Source organism: Saimiri boliviensis, chromosome 6 (genome assembly GCF_048565385.1).
Source record: "Saimiri boliviensis isolate mSaiBol1 chromosome 6, mSaiBol1.pri, whole genome shotgun sequence".
NCBI lineage: Eukaryota > Metazoa > Chordata > Mammalia > Primates > Cebidae > Saimiri > Saimiri boliviensis.
The window spans coordinates 123177368-123193709 of NC_133454.1; the positions used below are offsets into that span (position 1 = coordinate 123177368).

The 16342-nt window shown below is 52.8% G+C and overlaps 1 protein-coding gene across 1 annotated transcript; it reads left to right on the forward strand.

The window, feature by feature from the left end:
- The first annotated feature begins 279 nt into the window (after window positions 1-279).
- On the forward strand, window positions 280-16114 carry SPINDOC (spindlin interactor and repressor of chromatin binding). Its single transcript, XM_003937631.4, has 6 exons — window positions 280-678; window positions 5153-5482; window positions 5564-5713; window positions 5880-6005; window positions 6156-6356; window positions 15299-16114. Exons 1-6 carry the CDS (start codon window positions 552-554, stop codon window positions 15508-15510), a joined length of 1146 nt encoding a protein of 381 aa, XP_003937680.1. The 5' UTR covers window positions 280-551; the 3' UTR covers window positions 15511-16114.
- The last annotated feature ends 228 nt before the right edge of the window (window positions 16115-16342 follow it).

The window sequence follows — 16342 nt, forward strand, 5'->3', positions numbered from 1 at the left end:
AAGCCGGGGTCACCTGCTAGCGCTCTCCACGCCAGCAGAAACGCCCAATCGGCTTCTCAACGGAGAGAGACTCCCTGGCTCGGCCGGCCGACTCAGGCGCCCGCGCTGTGGGAACCTCGGCGCCCCTCCGACTCCGCGCACCGGGCGGCCCCTGGTCCGCTCGGCCATTCCCGCCGCCTCCCGGGTCCAGGGATTCTAACGGGGCCGCGTGCCCGGGGCGGGGCCGCGCGCGATTGGCCGCGCGGGGCCGGGGGCGGGGCCGCGGCGCGCTGGCCGGGCGGGAGCTGACAATGAGCCTCCATAAAAGGGAGCGGCAGGGGGCTGGGGCCCCGGATTGAGCCCTCCCCGCCCGGGCTCCCGACGCGCCGAGGTCTCGGGGAGGCCCGGACGCGCCGGTCGCAAGCCCGGCCGGCGAGTGGCGGGGAGGGGGCTGCGCGGGGCGGGCGGCAGGCCAGGCGCTGTTCCGGGCGGGAGGCCTGAGGCGGCCGCCGGCTGCGCGCCGAAGCCTGCGCGCCAGTCCTCAGGCCACCGCTTTCGCCCACGGCCGCACCATGGCCGTAAAGGCCGAGGGCGCCGCACTCGACTGCTTTGAGGTGACGCTCAAATGCGAGGAAGGGGAGGACGAGGAGGAGGCCATGGTGGTGGCCGTAATTCCGCGGCCTGAGCCGATGCTCAGAGGTGAGGATGGAGGGGACCCCACTTCCGCGTCACTGTGCGGGCCCGGCCTTCCCGAGTCGGGGTCTGAGACCCGGGCACCTTCTCGCCCCCTCCAGCCTGGGGCACAGCCTCCCCTCTCGGTTGCGGGTCCAGGGCGCGCTCTGCACCTCCCCCACCTTGGTTCGGAAGCTCGGGCCTCCTCGATTTCCCCCTCCCTCCCCCTCCCCCCGTCCAGGGTCTGGAGCCATCGATCCACGCCCCGCACGCTCCGGATCTTCCGGTGCCCGAGCGCCCCCTCTCCCGGCCCCAGCCCCGGAGGCCGGATCCCCAGAGGCGCTGGGTGGCCGCCGTCTCACCGCCCGGGAGGCGGAGGCCGGCACCACGGCCCGGCTGTGTTCTAGGCTGAGGGGCGGCGAGGCCTCTAGGCCCGAGGCTGGAGGCGCGCGCCGCTGCCGACCTCCAATAGAATTTAAGGACTCTCCAAGCACAGCGCTTTCGTGCCCAGCACCCCGCTTCATCCCATTCCCGGGCCTTCCACTTGCACGAGCCACAGGTGTCAGGTTCTGGAGAGAAGGGCTGCATGGGACTGCATACAACACCTAGTTTGGGAAAGCAGTGCAGTGCCAGAGTGAGATTCGCTTGGGGAGGGGATGGGAGGAACAATCTGAGAACGTTCGCTTTCCCCTCCCCCTTCACCGATTTCTTTAGTCCTCAGGAGCTTGCAGACCGTCAGAAAACCAAGAGCCATCTTTGTGGGGAAAACTTAATATGCAAGAAAATGCAATTATCTTTCCATTCTCCAGTCCCACTTTTCTTAGGGGGGATAGTACCCAAAAGAGGTTGAAAGCCCCAAGGCCATTCTTTAAACTTCAGCGCATCCGAATGCTCTCTGTCTGCACTGCCTCTCACCCTTTTTGGAACTGGAAGGGTTATAAAATTAATGAGGGAAATAAAGGTCACCTCCCTTCTCGGAGCATTTAGTTATTTTTCTACTTCTGCTAATATTTGTTGAGTGTTCACTGGGCATTGTTAGAGGCTGTCTCAGTTAATCCTCTCCACTCTGCAAAGATTGCCTTATGCCCACTGTTAGGGTGGGAATAGACAAGTGAATTCATTCAACGAGTATTCCCTGAGTATCTACTTCAGGCTGTTCAGGCTACTGTTTTAGGCTGGGAAGCAGCAGTGGCAGTCAACAGAGCAGCCGAAACCTTGCTCTTGAAGAACATATATATGCCAATGGCTAAAGACAGATACATAGGTTCCTGTATAGGATGTTAGGTGGCAACAAGTGGTTCAGAGATCACTAGAGCAGGACAAGGAGAAAAAGGGGGAATGGTATTTAATTTGATATATCGAGTGATTCAGAAAGGCTTCTCTAATAAGGTGAATTTTGAGCAGAGACCCGAAGGAAGTGAGGATGGCCAACTTTGCAGATACCTGGAGGGAAGAGCATTTCAGGCCAAGTAGCAAGTGCAAAGGTCCGGCAGCACACGCTTCTGGAAAGATTTCAGTGGAGAGAGGAAGAGAGATTGAATTCAAGGTTTTTGGCCTGAGCAACTGGAGAAACAGCCTTCCTGTTTTCTGAGATGGGGAAGGTTGCAGTACTCATGGAAGATTGGAAGTGAACGTTTGAATATGATAAGTTTGAGATGCCTATTTATGACATATTCAAGTGAAAAGGTCACTAAACAGTCAGATACAGGAGCCTAGATTTCCTGGGAGTATCTGGCTGGTGATGTCAATGGAAATTGCCAGCAGGCAGGCAGTGGCATCAGAAGGAAGTAGACACAAGTGCCCAAGGACTGAAGGCCGGGTGCAATGGCTCACGCCTGTAATCCCAGCACTTTGGGAGGCCTAGGTGAGTGGATCAGCTGAGGTCAGGAGTTTGAGACCACCCTGGCCAAAATGGTGAAACTCCATCTCTACCAAAAACACAAAAATTAGCCAGACATGGTGGTGCATGCCTGTAATCCCAGCTACTCAGGAGACTGAGGCAGAAGAATCACTTGAATCTGGGAGGTGAAGGTTGCAGTGAGCCGAGATTGAGCCACTGCACTCCAGCCTGGGTGACAGAGACAAGACTCTGTCTCAAAAAAAAGGCCAAGGACTAAGTCCTGGGAAACTCCAGGGATGGCAGTTTGGAGATCAAGTCAGTCCGTCCTTACACATTACTAAATGCCACTACATGCCAGGTACTGTTCTTGGTGCTGGAGATCCAGGTGCGAAACATCAGAAATCTGTGTAGTCCTGGATTCTGTGGTGTGGTGAGGAGACAGGCAGTGAACATCCCCTAAACAGGTGACAGGTGGTGACGTGTGCTGGGTTGGAAATGCTGCGTAAGGGGAATGGTGTGGTCTAGATGGGGAGATAGTTCTTCAGCAACATCCCGGAGGAGGGAGGGAATATTGAGAAGAGACGAGGAAGAACCAGCACACATGACTTAGGAGGAGTGCCAGGGAAGTAAAAGAAGAACCAACAAAAGATCATGCCCTGGATGCAAGTGATGCAAATCAAGATGGAAGAGGTGATTGGCAGAGGATGAAGTTTAAAAACTGACTGCCGGGTTTAGCACTGCTGACTTGGATGAGAGCTGTTTGGGAGAACTAGTAGGGAAGAAAGCTGATGGCAACTGACAGGTCAGGTTTTCTGCCCATGGTCAGGTGAGAGATGGGTATAAGACAGATCTCGTCTCTATTTCAGCCACCACCTCTTGTATCCATGCAAGCCGAGGCTCCAATTCATTTCTAATGCCACCTCTTCTATGCAGCCCCCAGGCATTTTAGTTTTGTCCCATCCTCTCTGGAAGGTAGGAGAGAGATGCAGCTGTGAGGGATCATGGGCACTTCGTAAAAGCACTGAGCCTCCAGGCTAATGCAGTTCTAAGGCTGCCTTTGCTGAACTGGAAAGGGCTCGTGCCCTGTGAGAGCTTATGGTCTGTCTGCACAAACAGCAGGCATCAGACAACAGGAGTGAGACTGTAGCCATAAATGTTGTGTGAGCACTGAGAGGGGAGAGTTCTGAGGGGATGGGGCGGCCCTTAGTAAGATGATAAAATATACTGTTCTGGGCCAGGCATGGTGGTGGCTCGTGCCTGTAATCCCAGCACCTTGGGAGGCTGAGGCAGGAGGATTGCTTGAGCCCACTTCAAGACCAGCCTGTTGCTATGGGCAACATAACAAGATCCCATCTCGGCTCACTGCAGCCTCCGCCTCCCGGGTTCAAGCGCTTCTCCTGCCTCAGCTTCCAGAGTAGCTGGGACTACAGGCGCTTGCCACCACGCCTGGCTAATTTTTTTTAGTAGAGACGGAATTTCACCATGTTAGCCAGGCTAGTCTTGATTTCCTGACCTCATGATCCACCCTCCTCGGCCTCCCAAAGTGCTGGAATTAAAGGTGTTAGCCACTGCACACAGCCAAAAAAATTTTTTTTAATTAGATAGGCATGATAGTTTGCATCTGTAGTCCCAGCTACTCAGGTGGCTGAGGCTGGAGGGTCCCTTCAGCTCAGGAGTTAGAGGCAGCAGTGAGCTGTGATAGCACCACTGTTCTCCAGCCTGGGCAACAAAGTGAGTCCAGACCATTTCTTAAAAAAACAAGCAAAAAAAAATTATTAGCCAGGCATAGTGGTGCTCACCCTCAGTTCCAGCTGCTTCGCCGGGGCTGAGGAAGGAGGATCGTTTGAACCCAGGAGGTCAAGGCTGCAATGAGCTGAGACTGCACCATTGCACTCCAGCCTGGGTGAGAAAGTGAGACTCTGTCTCAAAATAAATAAATAAAATTTTTAAATTAAAAAAATTTACACCGGGCGCGGTGGCTCAAGCCTGTAATCCCAGCACTTTGGGAGGCCGAGGCGGGCGGATCACGAGGTCAAGAGATCCAGGCCATCCTGGTCAACATGGTGAAACCCCGTCTCTACCAAAAATACAAAAAATTAGCTGGGCATGGTGGTGCGTGCCTGTAATCCCAGCTACTCAGGAGGCTGAGGCAGGAGAATTGCCTGAACCCAGGAGGCGGAGGTTGCGGTGAGCCGAGATCGCGCCACTGCACTCCAGCCTGGGTAACAAGAGCGAAACTCCCTCTCATAAAAAAAAAAAAAAAAAAAATTTAGTTTTCTCACGAAGTGTAGAAGTCAGATTTGGATGAGATCTATTGCTAGGAGTGGGGTCCTGGAAGGCTTCTCAGGGATGGTGTCGCCCAGCTCGGTCAGGGTAGTTTGGACAGATGTGCAAAGGCTGGAGACCAGCGAGAATGTGCCTGTTGGAAAAGTATGTGTAGTCCTAAGGCCCAAGACTAGGCGAGGGGAGTGGGATCCTGGGCACATTGGCTGTGTTTAGTGTAATGTGTGCCTCGTGGACTCCACGGGAAGGAAGAAGAACAGTTTGGACAGAAATGCTCTCCTCCCCCGTCCCACTCAAACCTCTGAGTCTGGAGCCGTGCTAAGTATTGTCAGTGGCGGGCACCTTTAGTGATAACACCGTCCGCATCTCCCCTCGCAGTGACCCAACAGGAGAAGACCCTGCCGCCTAGACCCAGCCCGCTGGAGGCAGGCAGTGATAGCTGTGAGGAGCCCAAGCAACAGGTGTCTTGGGAGCAGGAATTCCTGGTGGGCAGCAGCCCTGGAGGCAGCGGGCGGGCGCTGTGCATGGTGTGTGGCGCTGAGATCCGGGCACCCTCGGCCGACACGGCGCGCTCGCACATCTTGGAGCAGCATCCTCATACCCTGGACCTGAGCCCTTCCGAGAAGAGCAACATCCTGGAGGCCTGGAGTGAAGGGGTGGCCCTCCTGCAAGACGTCAGAGCTGAGCAGCCATCCCCACCCCACTCAGGTAGTTGGGCCTGGGGTGGGTGAAGGGAGAAGTTGGACTTGTTGGGACACTGGAAGCTCACTGTGCCCTTGCCCCCTGCAGACTCAGGCCAGGATGCCCATCCAGACCCAGACTCCAATCCAGACCCTGCCAGAGTGCCAGCTGAAATCGTCGTGCTCCTCGACTCTGAGGATAACCCATCTCTCCCTAAAAGGAGTCGTCCCAGGGGACTTCGCCCCCTCGAGCTTCCTGGTTAGTTAACGGGGAAGCCAGTGAGCCCTGGTGGAGTGGAAGTGGGGGTTTGGGGACAGGGTGAAGTACAGATCCTGTGTTCTGGGCAGGAATCTTTGGGAGCCCTGGGGCCGCAGGGTTGGGGGATGGCCTCTTAAAGAAGGTATGAGGTCTTTTCTTTTTGCAGCTGTCCCTGCCACAGAGCCAGGAAATAAGAAGCCACGTGGTCAGAGATGGAAGGAGCCCCCAGGGGAAGAGCCAGTCAGGAAGAAAAGAGGCAGACCTATGACCAAAAACCTGGACCCTGACCCAGGTGAAGGGGAGGCCCAGGGGAGGTATGGGCTCTGATGCAGGGCTCCGTGGAGATGCACATCAGTGAGGATGGAGCAGGGCCTGGGCACTGGACGCCTGCAGCTCCCCTGAAGCATCTTCACTCACAGTTCCTTCCCGTCCTCCCTTCCAGAGCCCCCATCACCAGACTCGCCCACGGAGACTTTTGCGGCACCAGCAGAGGTCCGACACTTCACTGACGGCAGCTTCCCCGCTGGCTTTGTCCTGCAGCTCTTCTCCCACACCCAGCTCAGGGGCTCAGACAGCAAGGACCCACCCAAAGATGGGGAAGCGGCAGAGGGAGGCCTTCCCCGGGCAGAGAGCCCCTCTCCAGGTACGCCCTCTGCAGCAAGATGCATGGTGGGGACCTTGCAGGCAGCGCCCCTGGGCCGGGCCTCGGCAGGGCTGCTCTGTGGCAGAGCCCAGCATAGGGTGGGTGGTGCTCAGGTTTCCTGGGACACAGGGCCAGAGGCAGGGGAATCTGAATGATGAGAGAGGCTGAGTTGAGAATTGAGTTTTTGTTTTTAAAAAAAAAATTATTTTTGTTTGTTTTTTGAGATAGCATCTTGCTCTGTCACCCAGGCTGGTGTATAGTGGCACAATCTCAGCCCACTGCAGCCTCTGCCTCCCAGGTTGAAGGGATTCTTCTGCCTCAGCCTCCCGAGTAGCTGGGTTTACAGGCAGGTGCCACCACGCCTGGCTGATTTTTATATTTTTAGTAGAGATGGGGTTTGGCCATGTTGGCCAAATCCACCCACCTCGGCCTCCCAAATTGCTGGGATTACAGGCGTGAACCACTGTGCCTGGTCTATTTTTATTATTTTTTTGAGGCAGTCTTGCTCTGTTGCCCCGGCTGGAATGCAGTGGTGTAATCTGATTTCACTGCAACCTCCAATTCCAGGTTCAAGCAATTCTCCTGCCTTGGCCTCAGTAGCTGGGACTAGTGCATGCCACCATGCCTGAGTAATTTTTTGGATTTTTAGTAGAGAGGGTTTTGCCATGTTGCCCAGGCTGGTCTTGAATTCCTGAGCTCAGGCAATCCACCCTCCTCAGCCTCCCAAAGTGCTAGGATTACAGGTATGAGCCACCGCACCCAGCCAGCTGAGCTTTCCTTAGTGTTCTTTAGGAGTTTTCTGGAGTTGGTCATTGGGTCAGGGTAGGCCAATGTTTCCCAGAAGCTGATTTTCACATACAGTTGTTCTAGCTAGAGTATGAGAGGTGCCCTGGTGGAGCAGGGGCCCAGATGGGGCTGCACGGCAGTTCATTTAAATGTCCAGAGAATAGTTGGGATGAACAGTAGACAGACACCTCCAGGGGACACCAGCTCAGTAAATTGCCTGGTAATAGCGGTAAGTGCTTGTGGTGTTCAGTGCCCTACTAAGTTTAAGAACCTTAAATATGGGCCGGGCGTGGTGGTTCATGGCTGTAATCCCAGCACTTTCGGAGGCTGAGGCAAGCAGATCACGAGGTCAGGATTTTGAGACCAGCCTGGCCAACATGGTGAAACCCCATCTCTACTGAAAATATAAAAAATAGTCCAGCATGGTGGCACGTGCCTGTAGTCCCAGCCCTCAGGAGGTTGAGGCAGAAGAATCACTTGAACCCACTGGGCGTTGGAGGTTGCAGTAAGCCGAGATCGTGACTCCAGGCTGGGCAATAGAGCAAGACTCCGTCTCAAAATTAAAAGAAAAAAAAGAAGCTTAACATACAAGGCCAGGCAAGATGGCTCATACCTGTAATCCCAGCACTTCAGGAGGACAAGGAAGGTATATCACCTAAGGTCAGGAGTTTGAGACCAGCCTGGCCAACATGGTGAACCCCATCTCTACTGAAAATATAAAAACTAGCCGGGCACGGTGGCAGGCGCCTGTAATCCCAGCTACTCAGGAGGCTGAGGCAGGAGAATTGTTTGAACCTGGGAGGTAGAGGTTGCAGTAAACCAGGATCGCGCCACTGCACTTCAGCCTGGGTGACAGAGTGAGACTCTGTCTCCAAAAGAAGTTTACAGTAGCCAGGTGCGGTGGCTCAAGCCTGTAATCCCAGCACTTTGGGAGGCCGAGGCGGGTGGATCACGAGGTCGAGAGATCGAGACCATCCTGGTCAACATGGTGAAACCCCGTCTCTACTAAAAATACAAAAAACTAGCTGGGCGTGGTGGCGCGTGCCTGTAATCCCAGCTACTCAGGAGGCTGAGGCAGGAGAATTGCCTGAGCCCAGGAGGCGGAGGTTGCGGTGAGCCGAGATCGCGCCATTGCACTCCAGCCTGGGCAACAAGAGCGAAACTCCGTCTCAAAAAAAAAAAAAAGAAGTTTACAGTATGTAGTTTATTTGGTCCTTACAAAAATAGCTTGTATAGAAGGGCAGATGTCCATTCCTTTTTCCAAATGGGAAAACCATTTCTTTTTTTTTTTTTTTTTTTTTTTTTTGAAACGGAGTTTTTCTCCTGCCTCAGCCTCCTGAGTAGCTGGGATTACAGGCATGTGCCACCATGCCCAGCTAATTTTTTGTATTTTTAGTAGAGACGGGGTTTCACCATGTTGACCAGGATGGTCTCGATCTCTTGACCTCGTGATCCACCCGCCTCGGCCTCCCAAAGTGCTGGGATTACAGGCTTGAGCCACCGCGCCTGGCCTTTTTTTTTTCTTTTTTTTAAAACGGGGTTTCACCATGTTTGTCAGGCTGGTCTTGAACTCCCGACCTCAGGTGATCCACCCACCTTGGCCTCCAAAGTGCTTGGATTGCAGGCATGAGCCAACACGCCCAGCCGGAAAAACCATTTCTCAAAGAAATGGTTTCTTCTTCATGATCCTTATGTCAGTTTCCTGTTTGCTGCTGCAACAAATCACACAAACATAATGGCTTAAAACAACACACATGGCTTGTGCCTTTAGTCCCAGCCACTTGGGAAGCTGAGACAGGAAGATTGTTTGACCCAGGAGTTCAAGGCTGCAGTGAGCTACGATCATACCACTGCATTCCAGCCTGGACGACTGAGCGAGACCCTCTCTAAAAACTAAACATAACACATATTATTTTATAGTTCTGGAAGTCAGAGGTCCAAAAAGGGTCTCATGGAGCTAAAATCAAGGTGTTGGCAGGGCTGTTTCTTCCTGGTAGCTCTAGGGGAAAATCTACTTTCTTGCCTTGCCCATCTCCTAGAGGCTGCCTGCATGTCTTGGCTTGTGGCCTTCCATCTTCAAAGCCAGCAGTGGCCAGTCTTTCTCAGATACCGCCCTGGTTCCGGCTCATCTGCCTCTTCCCCATTCAAGGACCCTCATGATTATATTGGGCGCACTCAGTCCAGGATCATCTCTCTTTTAGTCTGCTGATGAGCAACCTTAATTTCATCTGTAGCCTTCATTGCCCTTTGTCATGTACCAGGTTCCAGGGGTTAGGACATGAACATCTGGTGGGGGGTGAGGGGCATCATTCTGCCAACCACACTCATGTGACCCAACAAGCAGAATGAGGATGAGACTGGAATGGAGTCTAGCAGGCAGAGACCGAGCCTAGGTCCTCCGTTCATCGCTCCGTGCCAGGCATAGTTTACAGGCGCTCAGGAAATGCTTCTTGAAGAAGTGAGTGGGTCAGGAGTGCATGGTTCCTTGTACCAGCTTGTCTGAAATGTGTGTTTGGAATTAGAGCCATAGAGTGATGGCCAACGGAGTGGCTGGAGGTTCTGAGAGTAGGGCTCTCAAAAAGCAGGTGTGCTCTTTTTGTTTTTTTGAAACAGGATCTCTGCCCAGGCTGGAGTGCAGTGGTACCATCATAGCTCACTGCAGCCTCAAACTCCCAGCTCAAGCAGTCCTTCTGCCAGAGCTTCCTGAGTAGCTAGGACCACAGATGTGCCTCTCCATGCCAGGCTAATTTTTAAATTTTTTGTAGAGACAGGTTTTCCTTATGTTGCACAAACTGGTCTTGAACTCCTGAGTTCAAGCAGTCCTCCCACCTAGGCCTCCCAAAGTTCTAGGATGACAGGTGTGCTTTTTTGCATAAAGAAAAAAGCCTTGCCGGGCACAGTGGCTCAAGCCTATAATCCCAGCACTTTGGGAGGCCAAGGCGGGTGGATCACGAGGTCAAGAGATCGAGACCATCCTGGTCAACATGGTGAAACCCCGTCTCTACTAAAAATACAAAAAATTAGCCGGGCGCGGTGGCTCAAGCCTGTAATCCCAGCACTTTGGGAGGCTGAGGCGGGTGGATCACGAGGTCAAGAGATCGAGACCATCCCGGTCAACATAGTGAAACCCCGTCTCAACTAAAAATACAAAAAATTAGCTGGGCATGGTGGCACGTGCCTGTAATCCCAGCCACTCAGGAGGCTGAGGCAGGAGAATTGCCTGAACCCAGGAGGCGGAGGTTGCGGTGAGCCGAGATCGAGCCATTGCACTCCAGCCTGGGTAACAAGAGCAAAACTCCGTCTCAAAAAAAAAAAAACAAAAAAAACAAAAAAAAAAAAATACAAAAAATTAGCTGAGCATGTTGGTGCGTGCCTGTAATCCCAGCTACTCAGGAGGCTGAGGCAGGAGAATTGCCTGAACCCAGGAGGCGGAGGTTGCGGTGAGCCGAGATCGCGCCATTGCACTCCAGCCTGGGTAACAAGAGCGAAACTCTGTCTCAAAAAAAAAAAAAAAAAAAAAAAGCCTTGGCTAGGCACAGTAGCGCACACTTATTATCCCAGCACTTTGGGTCGCATGGTGGGAAGATTGCCTGAGGCTAGGAGTTCCAGACCAATCTGGGCAACATTAAGGAGACTCCATCTCTATAGATAGAAAGTTTAATTTAAAGTCCTTACTAAGGCTAGAGACTAAGGCAAGAGGATCACTTGAGCCCAGGAGTTTGAATAAATTCTGATTGTACTCCAATCAGATTGTACCACTGTACTCCAGCCTGGGCAACAGAGCTAGACAGTTACGCGCTTATGTGTATGTGTGTGTCTGTAGTTGCTTTTATCTGTTATTTGGGTCTCCCATTTTCTGATCTCAAGGCAGGCCTCAGACCTGACAGAGCTAGACCATTTGTGTGTTGGGTGGGGGGTTGCTTTTACTTTTATCTATTATTTGGGTCCCCCTTTTTCTGATCTCAAGGCAGGCCGCAGACCTGTTGTGTGTGTGTCTGTAGTTGCTTTTATCTATTATTTGGGTCCGCCTTTTTCTGATCTCAAGGCAGGCCTTACCCCTTCATATAGATCACAGTTTTAACTGTCTCAAGTTTCAGCTTGAGTCACATTCCAGTCCTGGCTCCCTGAGACCATGTGTTCCACTTGAACTTGAGCATGTCTCGAGGCTCCTGGTTCTCTCCAGTGGATCCCTGCTCTAAATGGCTGAATTCTTCCACTGTCTAATGGGTCTTCTGGTTTCATTCTCGAAAGTGAGCCTTCATTTCGAGTCCTGGGGTACCCTGTGCACAGACTCCACCTATCTGGAGTGGTGAGTAGATGAGAAGAGAATCCCTGAGCTTTTAGATTTCTTTGGGGTGAATGGGCAAAGTCTGAGTGGAAGGGGGCTTCAGCCGGCCGCTTGAATGATCTGAGAGGGACGGAGGCGATTGTAGGTTGTTGTCAAGCGGTGGCAGCATTTGTGGAGGTTGGAGAGGCCTGGGAAACCACAGAAGACCTGAGTGGTACACAAGTGTTCTGGAGCCTGTGCCTAGGGGAAGCACCCTGGGAAATGGCATGAGTGAGACAGCCTTTGTCCCCCAAAGCTCAGTGTGTCCACTGAGTTTATAGGCTCCAGTTTATAGGCTGGAGGCAGTAAATCTTTAAAAACCAGGGGGCCCTCATGACAGTTCTTTGCAGAGCAGAGGCCCTGGACCTGTGGTTTCAGATGATCTTGCGAACCACCAAAAGCTTGGGCAGATTTCTCAGAAACCTGCGACGCTTCCACCAGAATGTCTCTACTTTCTGTATTATGTACATATTGAAGTTCTCTGAAGACTTCATTTAAATAAAGATCCTGCTACTTTTTTTAAAATTTAGAGGTGTGAAAATTACGGATTTCACAGTTTGAAAAGGCCACTGTGGTCAGGTTAGCTGAGCTGATGGATATCAATGTGAGGTGGTCTGGGAAGACCCTAGAACCCTCCAAGGACCTTGCCGGAGGAGAATTGGGAATATGTCCAGGCTAGGAGAGGGGATGGGCCACAGTGACCTGCTGATAAGTAACGGAAAGAGGAGCCTCTCTGTCTCACTGGTGTTTAATTTGAGTAGAACCTAAGGATCTGGCTTAGGATACCTCGGCCAGATCCTGTGTTTCCAGGCTGGACCAAGGAGAAAGCGGAGTGAGAGAGTGAGCATGTGTGTGCGTGAGTGTGAGCTTCATACGGGTGTTTTGTTTGGTTTTTGAGTCTCACTTTGTCGTCCAGGCTGGAATGCAGTGGTGTAATCTTGGCTCACTGCAACCTCTGCCTCCCTGGTTCAAATGATTTTCCTGCCTCCGCCTCCCGAGTAGCTGAGATTACAGGCATGTGCCACCACACCCAGCTAATTTTGTATTTTTAGTAGAGATGGGGTTTCACCATGTTGGCCAGGCTGGTCTGAATTCCTGATCTCAGGTGATCCACCTGCCTTGGCCTCCCAAGGTGCTGGGATTATAGGCGTGAGCCACTGCTCCGGGCTGGTCTTTCCCTTTTCAATCTGGCAGTTACAGTGGGCCCATCACTCACTCCTTCCTGGAGACAACTTTATTCCCTTGGCTCTTCAGGCAGCTACTCGCCTGGTTTCCTCTTCCCTCACTAGCTGCTCCTTCTCAGTTTCTCTTGCTGCTCATCCTCAGCTCCCAGAGTTTGAAACACATCATATCGTTGTCTTCCTTTCCCTTTCTAGAATGTAAGGGCCTGCGGATTAGGATGTGTGAGTCCTACACTGTGATGTCCCCAGGAGCCAAAACAGTGCCTGGCACAGAGTAGGCCTGGCTTATGTGTTTGGTGAATGAGTAAGTGCTTAAATATTCCAGCCATGGGCCATTGTTAGACCTTGGTCCCTGAGAGGTCTCACCCAGATTCACAGCTTTCAATGCCTTGTGTGCCCGTAACACCTACTTTGGCCCCTCTTTCCTGGTTCCATCCTCTTTTCCAGTTGCCCAGGTGGCACCTCTACATGGTTGTCTAAAAGATCTCAAACATCACGCCACTGCACTCCAGCTTGGCGACAGAGAGACTCCATCTCAAAAAAAAAGTCAAACTCAGCACATTGAAACTGAACCCCCAGTCTCTCCAATGCACCCCACCCCTAGCCTTGATGATTTTCCCTTTCCCAGTAAACAGACAGCCCCAGCCTTCATTTACTGTGGCCACACCCATATAGTCACCCTCTTCTTTCTCTGTCCAACCCAGCATCAGTCCAGCAGCCAATCTTCCAAAACAAGTTCAGAGCTCATGCTGCTGTCACCACATCCACTGCTGCTACCCTAGTCCAGGCTGGCTGTCGCCTGGTTCCTGAAACAAACCTAAGCCAGGTCTCTTGGCTTCTGAGCTTTGCCCACTATGCTCTGCTCTCCTGTAGCACCCATAGTGTCCTTGGTGAGAACACAAGTCAGATCCAGTCACTCCCCCACTTACAGCCCTCTTGGTGACCAGTGAGCCTCCTCCCAGGCTCCTGACCTCTCCCTGGACACTCCGCTCCCTACACGGGTACTGGCCTTGCTGTTCCTCCACTAGGGTGTCCACATTTGCTCTTCCCTCTGCTGAAAATGCTGTTTCCCCACCTGTCTTTGGCTGACCCCTCACTGCCTCTGTGTCTCTGGTCCCCTGTCAGCTCTCTGCTATCCTCTCTCCTTTCCGTGGAGTACTTTTCATCTTTGTATCTGGCCATAGGTAACGTACTGCATCTTTTATTTGTTTATCCGATATATTGGCTTTAATGACTAGAACGTGAAGTCCCAGAAAGCCACTGAGGCAGCTCCATTCACCGCTGTACCCCTGGCAATCTGAAGAGCATTGGGCATGTCACAGTTACTCAATAACCTATTGTTGAATTAATGAACACATGGGATTCAGGGTTCCTTTAGCGAGGCTATAGTTTGTCAGGGAAACAAACCAGCTTCTGGGAACACAGAATAAAATTTGGTAGGTGATAAAAATTCGGTGGCGACCACTAAGTCATTTTAAATTCCAGCACATTGCACAGCAAAATTGTACCTGTTTTCTCTGCCACGTTTTAAGTAATCGTGTCTCTAAAAACAGGATAGAAAAGGAACACAAATGAGTCCTTCCCAATATAGACAGGGCAGTAGTTGCAATCACCATTTTCTGTTTTTGCCTTTAAATGTAATGTCACTTTTTTATGTGTGTGTGACAGAGTCTCACTCTGTCGCCCAGGCTGGAGTGCAGTGGTGTGATCTTGGCTCACTGCAACCTCAGCCTCCTGGGTTCACGTGATTCTTCTGCCTCAGCCACCTGAGTAGCTGGGATTAGAGAGGTGCACCACCACGCCCATCTAATTTCTTTGTATTTTAGTAGAGACAGGGTTTCTCCAGGTTAGCCAGGCTGATCTCGAACTCCTGACCTCAAGTGATGTGCTCACTTTGGTCTCCCAAAGTGCTGGGATTACAAGTGTGAGCCACTATTCCTGGCCCCAGTGTAACATCACTTTTGCACATGTCCCTGTTGCATGCTCGTTTTTTGTGGCTGCACACGACCCACAGCAGTCCTCTTTTCTCTGTCTCAAGGCACAGCTTTGCTCATTAGGAGTGGCTTCTCCATACTACTAAGGTGGATGCCAGATCCTGGTGATGTAGGTGTTGATGCTCAGCAGATAAAGACCCTGGTAGAAACTGCAGTGTGGAGCTGGGCACTCACCAGGGCTCTTTTCTCTGCCCTGTGTGTCCCTCATGAGCTCTTTGGTGGGCACAGCTATGCCTTAGACTGCTTCTGAGTGTTCCCACCCCTGCACCTCTGCCCTACCCAGGCAGAACCCATTAAGCTAGGATGCGCAGTAAGCTTGAGATGAAATGGAATTGGCTGCAGGTAAGAGTTAGGGGGAGAGGCACACAGCACCAGGCGTCCATATGCCAAAATACACACAGGAGGAAGGCTGCCTAGCTTCATCTGGCTCATGCCTGGGGAGGCTGTGAGCCTCATTTTCTGGCTAGCAGCAGTCCTCAATCAGCCAGGAGTGGAGCTTCCTGCCATCCTTAGACTTCCCCTCATGCTAGGCACTGGGCTGTGGACATAAAGCCCTGGAAATGGGGATAGAGTTTGCAGAGCTTCCAGGGAGCATCCTCATGGTGGGGTGTCTGGGGGGCCCTGACTCTGCTCTCTGCTCTCATCCCTGCCCAGCTCCTCCTTCGGGGCTCCGCGGGACACTGGATCTCCAGGTTATCCGTGTGCGGATGGAGGAGCCCCCGGCGGTCAGCCTCCTGCAAGACTGGTCCAAGCACCCCCAGGGCACCAAGCGTGTGGGAGCAGGTGACACCCCAGACTGGCCCACGGTTCTGTCGGAATCCAGCACTACTGTGGCGGGGAAGCCAGAGAAAGGGAATGGGGTGTAGATTCTTGCTTTCCTGGGGGAGGGAGGGAGGGAGGGAGGAGGGAGGAGGGAGGAGGCAGGAGGCGGCAGTGTCCCCCTGTGGCTTATAACTCAATCGAGCTGCCCAGCTCAGCCACCTGGTGGAGAGAGTAGAAACGGGTGCCAGGGCAGGAGGGGGCTGGGCAGCATCCATTGTTATTTCAAGGCACTGGAAAGTGTCTGCTCCTGGCCAGGCCCGAGGTCAGCGAGGGTGGCTGAGGCTGTCGTGCAGTAGGGCACTGGGCCTGTGGAGAACACCTACCCCAGTCCTTCGCTGACCCCCACCTCTCTCTGTCCCCCATGACACCCTCCCCCGGCTCCCCACCATTCTCCCTTGGCACAGTGCCTTACACAAGAGTGGTCATAAGGGGGTTTGAACTGAGTCCCACTACCTCGGGGGACACCTCCCCTCCCCACTTGTTCAGGCTCCTAAACCAGGAAGCCTCCATTACCTCTTCCTGTCCCACCCCTGCAGAGGCCTGAGGCTGCCTGGCTGGGTGCCCCATTCACTCCCATTCTCTTTTTCATCTGTTTTCCTGTTGTATATATCACCTTTGTTGACAATAAATTATTTTTTTTTATTAAGAGTTCCGTCTGGGCCATCATTGGGGGAAGGGGTTTGCTAGCAGGATACCTGGCCACCTAGAGCAACCCTGAGGGGCAGGGGGGCTGGAAGATGATCCTGGGGGAAGCCAGGGAGCCACCTCTCCCGAAGGTGGGACAGCGCCAGGGCAGCCCTCTTCGGGGCGGGGGGACAAGGGTTGACTTGTGCTATCAGTCACCTGCAGGTGTCTCACCCCCTCCCCTCCTCTCTG

What these genes read in the sequence shown, in the direction of transcription:
- SPINDOC (XM_003937631.4), top strand. Translation starts at nt 552, where the DNA reads ATGGCCGTAAAGGCCGAGGGCGCCGCACTCGACTGCTTTGAGGTGACG. An exon ending in GCCTGAGCCGATGCTCAGAG is followed by an intron (nt 679 to 5,152) that starts GTGAGGATGGAG and finishes CTCCCCTCGCAG; the next exon opens with TGACCCAACAGGAGAAGACC. An exon ending in TCGCCCCCTCGAGCTTCCTG is followed by an intron (nt 5,714 to 5,879) that starts GTTAGTTAACGG and finishes TTCTTTTTGCAG; the next exon opens with CTGTCCCTGCCACAGAGCCA.